Source organism: Emys orbicularis, chromosome 1, assembly GCF_028017835.1.
Source record: "Emys orbicularis isolate rEmyOrb1 chromosome 1, rEmyOrb1.hap1, whole genome shotgun sequence".
NCBI lineage: Eukaryota > Metazoa > Chordata > Testudines > Emydidae > Emys > Emys orbicularis.
The window spans coordinates 215,820,244-215,826,243 of NC_088683.1; the positions used below are offsets into that span (position 1 = coordinate 215,820,244).

The 6,000-nt window shown below is 42.2% G+C and overlaps 1 protein-coding gene across 1 annotated transcript in view; it reads right to left on the minus strand.

The window, feature by feature from the left end:
- The window catches only part of LOC135875175 (cytochrome b-245 heavy chain), a 36,239-nt gene extending 31,878 nt beyond the window's left edge, over window positions 1-4,361 (minus strand). Inside the window, exons 1-2 of the mRNA XM_065400171.1 lie at window positions 4,230-4,361; window positions 961-1,056 (exon numbers count right to left, since the gene is read on the minus strand). Coding sequence (XP_065256243.1) covers window positions 961-1,056; window positions 4,230-4,274 — 141 coding nt within the window. The 5' untranslated portion in view covers window positions 4,275-4,361. The remainder of the gene's footprint in view (window positions 1-960; window positions 1,057-4,229) is intronic.
- Between the last annotated feature and the right edge of the window lie 1,639 nt (window positions 4,362-6,000).

Here is a 6,000-nt window from a genome sequence, read left to right on the forward strand (position 1 = left end):
TCATGTCTAATGTGGTTGGGGGGAGGGATAGCTCAGTGGTTTGAGCATTAGCGTGCTAAACCTAGGGTTGTGAGTTCAATCCTTGAGGGGGCCACTTAGGGATCTAGGGCAAAATCAGTACTTGGTCCTGCTAGTGAAGGCAGGGGGCTAGACTTGATGACCTTTCAAGGTCCCTTCCAGTTCTAGGAGATAGGATATTTCCATTAATTTTAAAAAAAATATTTAAATTTATTTAAAAAGCTTTGGAAACTACAGGTCTGTTGCATCTTACACACATTTAACATGCGCAATTTCAGCTTTATGCGGTCAGCAAAAACAAAAACAAAAAAAAAGAGAAAAATAACAATTTTAATACTTTACCTGTAGTGCGGGCGATTCCGTCCGCCATTGAACTCAATGTAATTTTGACTATACGCGGTTTTCGCTTTACGCGCTGACCGCGGAACGTAACCCCAGCGTAAGATGAGACAGACCTGTAGTTTACAATAGGTCACATGACCTATCTCAGCCAATTGGATTACATTTGGTACTCCAGGGTCTTATATATAGATATATTTTGATATAATCATAAATGACAACTAGCCTTGTGGGCAAACAGCTGTGTAAACTATTCACTTCAGAACAGAAAAATGATTCTATGAAAAAAATGATTAAGATAACTTTTTTTTATTCCAGGGCAATACTTTGCACAGCTTCTGCTTAATAAAGCAGTCACGATCTGTGTTCTATTTTTTAATTAAAAGGAGTGTGAATCTTCCTGGAAGACATCTCCAAAATGGGATTTGTCTGCTCTGCATTCCATTTTTCTGTTTGAAAGCACCATGTGTTTTCAATTATCTGTTTGTATGAGTTTTGAACTGCTACTGTCTCCACCAAATAGAATTGAGGACAAAATAGGAAGACGTAGTTAAAATTGTATCTGTTCAGTATATGCCATGGTAACACACATGCTGTACTTACCCCAAGAAGCTCTCTGCTATAGTGGAATTTGACTGGAACATCATATACTCTGTAGTACCACCAAAAGAGGAAGGCATTTAACCCCAGCCACACAAGCTGAATGAGAAAAATACATGATTGGATGCAATCAAAAGATATGTTTTAATCAGACACAAATTGGGCTCAATACAGAAGTTACTGGATGAAATTCTATGGCTTATGGTATTTAGGAGATCATACTAGATGATCTAATAACCCTTTTTGGCCTTAAAATCTTCACCCCATTTACCTCTTTAATATAATGGAGGCTGCCATTTCCTCAGGGGCAGTGATTAAGGTGTTTTATTATTATATTATTATCATTTTATTATTTTGTGCTACCCCTTCATTCTATATTATAATTTCCCTACACTCCATCCCAGCTCCCATCCCCATTAAATCCCCTTTTTCCTCTCCAGGCATATACACTAGTGGAATAACCCTACAGCTAACAGTGCTACAAGTATCCTCCCTAAGACTACACATACTGATTAACATATATTTGTACCATTGCCCTGAATTGGATGCAACATCAGATCTTTTAAAGTGTGTGTGATTAGACCACTTTCTCAAAGGTTGTAGCCTATGGAGGAAATAAGCCATAGTACTGCAGCAGCTTATCAAGTGTCCCCTTTAGCTCAGGTGGTTTTGTGAGGCACATGTGACCCTGAGGCCATGTGTGCATGGTTGAGCTGATGACCATTATTAATGGCAGGTTTCCAGTCAGATTTCCCCTTGTAGCAGCCAGGGGTTGAAGCTGTGCCAAAGGGCTGGGGTGACTTTCAACTGTACTGTGATCCCCCTCCCACAGTTTCTACAGGGCGAGGGTAACTATAAGCTCAGTCCGAGTCCCGGTGAAATCCCTGCCAGAGCACACAGCCCAGCAAGTCTCACTGCATCAGCACATTTCCCTCTGGCCTGCCCTACCCGTTTTGGAGATAGTTGTTTGGCTTCAAGTCCCACAGAGCAATAGCTGGGGGCTCTGGGCAGCTTGCACCCCTGTGCCCAGCCCCAGGTGGATTTACCAAGTGGGAAAGAAACACATGGGAGGGATGGGGAGGAGGAAGCAGAGAGTTGGGGGTTTGGGGTGGTAGAAATTATAGTGCTGCACTCCCTTACTCCTACCCTAAGGATTCAGGTGTTGCTTCCTCAATGGATCCTGGCCCTCACTAGCATTGTGATAAAGCCTGGGGCCAACCTAGACCCCGAAGGCCTGTTTCTCCTCCCGCTTACATTAGGGTAAATCAGGGGTGACACCACTGAGGGGAATGGAGTTCCACCAGTGTAAAACTGGAATGTGTGAGAGGAGAATCCGTCCCCAGATCTCTATTACAGAGAAAGTGCAGAGCAGGAAGAAAAGTTCAGAAGAACTCCTAAGGCTGCATTACAAGTCTAGCCAGGGGAATAACACCCAAGTAGCATATAATACTGTAACAGTGAACAGTGCTGAACGCTGTTCCAATCAGACCCTCTAAAGAAGCTTTCCCTTGACTTGTTTCTGTCGCTACACCTTCCCTTATTTTTCTTTCAATCTATTTCAAATAACATCTTGTTTTTCTTACTCTAGTGAAAATACACTTTTGTTTTAATTCAGCTAATGTTCAGCTCTTGTGAGGGAGACATGCCAGAGCTCAGCTCCTGTGAGCTTTTGCTTACTTGAAGCACTGACCATGACAGCACAATACATTGATTTTTCAAGCCATCGGGATGTTCAGACCTCATTTTTAAATATGTCCTAGCTACTGATATCATTACGGAGAGTAATTAACAGTAAATGGCAGGCACAATCCATTTCTGACTACACAAGTTCACATTTCAGCAACCACAGATGTTACATTTCTAAGTCTACTTTTTTCCTATTGGTATATAGAATATTAGCTTTAATAGCATCTGGCAAAAATTCCGTGACTAGTTATAGGTAACTGTCATTACAGAATTGAATATCTATATCTTTTGTATCATTAATATTTTCTTAAAACAGGCTCTTTAATGTGAAAAAAGAGCAGCTGAGCTCTTAAACATGAAAGTATCATTTCTTTTGCCTGAGGAAGATTAAAGCTCTGATCCTGCAAACACTTGCTCACATTCGTACTTATAGGCACCTGAGCATTGATTTCAATGGCACTGTTCAGGTCTATAAAATTAAGCATATTCAAAAGTATTTGCAAGATCAGTACCTATGATTTCCAGACTAATTTATGGCTGTTCATTTAATAAACCTATTACACATCATCAGCATTATTACATTATTTTAGACGTTTTGAAAGCAAATCTAAAAATCAGCTTCATGATGGTCTAGTAACTCTTTTGAAGATATAGAATCAATTCACTATTTCTCATCATTGCACTGTATATCAAGCCAGAATTTAAGATAACTTTGGCTAGCAATCAACTGTTTAAAAGAAAAATACAGGAACATAACAGGAATCTCGGTTGAATTCACATCCTGCTTCTAATATGTGTGTTGCTGCGTATATATACACACATGCGAACATACAGGCTGGTTAGTCTGAACCTAGTCTTTGGGGGGCATTTGGCTTTATTAATAAATCAAATAAAACACCCAATTATTAAACTCCCATCTAAGTTTTCCTCTCCAAGTTTGGCTTTTCCAAGATGATCTCTCTGTCCCAGACCCTAGCTCCCCTACACATGAGAGGGATGCCAATCACTTTTATATCCTGGCTGGAGCTAATTGAACCCCCTGGCTAGAATGACATAGCATTGTTTTCACTGCATATTCATGCAAAAGTCAAGCACAGCAAGTCTTAACAAAGGATCCCCACATGCAGAATCCCAGAATCTGCCACTCTGACATAAATAGCCTACACTGAGCACTGTACATTATATAATTCAGTTTCATTAGCACTTATTTCTAGATAGTCTGATAAGGTATTTCTTTTCTTGCATTCACAGAGTTTACATTGAAATGTAATGTTATTTGCTCTCTCTCATGCCATGATCACTCTCCCATCCAAACACTTACATACATATAACTAATCAAATGAGACTTAAAATACAGAATGAAAACCTGGCCCCACTGAACTCAATGGCACTTTACTACTAAGGAACTCTGGGATTTCACCCGGTAATTCTTAGTAGTAATTCTCTTCAGGTTCTATTGCTTGCCCATAGCCACAGTATCAGAAAAATTAAAATTGACTCAAAGTGCAAAGTGCAATTTTTCAGCATATTTCAGCTCTCACAACACGTGTGGCCAAATGTGAATCACAATAAGGTATTGTACTTACAATGACAAGGATGGAGAGTCCCTCGTTCACCACCCAGTTGCCCATCGTTGCTGGGCAGAGTGCACACTGGCTTAGTTCTTTTTCAGGCAATGTGTGTATCTCCCCACAGAAGGAAGTGAGAGCAGCAGCCTTGATGCAACCTGTTTCCTTTGTCATTCATCTAGAAATTAGCTAACCATTGACCCATGCAGTGGTTTAAATTTGCTATATCTTTCCTGACATCTCTACAAACACATCATCTTAAGACCCAGCCTTAAATAAGGAGAGCTTGGAAAGTGACATTTTTCTCTTGTGTATGAACTACTTTGGGTTAAACAAATGTCATTGGAGGGTGTTTCTGCCCTAAACCTTGGTGTCACTTAACTTAACTACAACACTGAAACCCTTTAGTGCAATGAGAAACTACACATGATCAGACTCCTCCTCGGTTCATCCTCCCCCCCCAGCACTACACCCTGCCCCTCCCACCTGCTGATCCAGTCTCCTCCCTCACTTTCCTCTCCCCCACAGTTTATTACTCTCCTGCAGCTCAGCATCCCACAAAAGCCTCCAAAGATGATTTACCATCCCCCTCCCTGATAGACATGCACTAGCAACTCTGGCCCAGATCCTCAGAGGTATTTAGGCTCCTAACTTCTATTGATTTCAATGAAGGTTAGGAACCTACATATGTCTGACCATCTGGGCCTCTTTGCCTCCCAGCTTCTCTCTGCTTGGCTCTTCAGTCAGTGCTGTGATGTGGACATGCCTTCCCAGTTAGCCCGAAAGCATTGCCAACTCTCATGAGACTTGGTGCTTTTTATAAACTCCCAGCTCCTGGAAGCATGTGATTATGGGAGAATCAACTTAAGTTTTTGTTTAAAAATAAAGCAGGGGGCGGGGGAAAGACTCTAGCCTTTGTGCTTGCAGAGCAAAGTGTAGAAATGTGACCCAAATATATCCTAAAGGCTCAGACACCAGACGACCCCCACATGTGTTCCCTTTTGGAAGGCTCGTGGGTTTTTAAGCCAATCTCATGATTTTTAGAACACTTGGACTTGACAATGATGTGACTCCCAAATGCTGTCCAAGGCTGGCAGAAAATAGTAGCAAAAAGGTAGATTGGGGCAGTACTGGGGATCAGGGAAGAGGGTCTCGGGGCAAGGTCAGGACTCTTGTCTCTGGTAACTTCCCACTTCCAAAAATGCCCCCCTTCCACCCCCCCCCCCAGGATTAGCATTTCCTGTGTGATCCACCTCCCATGCCCTTAAAAACAGAGAGCTCCCAAGTGTCTGTCAATTGACTTTGACAGAACTACACCAACTGATACCAGCTAAGGATCTGGCCTTGCATTTCTGGCTCTTGTGTCTGTGAAAAGGATGTTCTGAAGGCAAAAATCTGCAGTACGTAGGTGCTGACTTTGGGCTGCTCCCCAGCCCCTGTACACAACAAGAACCAGCCAAATCTTTCCACCAGGGAAAACCAGTCCCTCAGTTTAAAGGGGGATTTGCTGGTGCCATAGAATGGCCCCAGGGGAGAAGGGAAGGTGTGTTGCCAGACTGCCCTAAATTCCAGCTGTTCTGGGCTGCCAGACATTCCCTTAGACACCACTGCAGCCAACACACAAGTTACATGGATCAGGAATAGTTCCTGGCCCCCCAGGAATCCAAGAAGCACTGAGCCCAGCACAGTCATGACCTAGAACTGACGATAGCACTGGGGGATGTCTGACCCATGGCATTTCCAATAAGAATGGAGAAATCATACATTTTGTTGTGGTTTTGAAATGTCC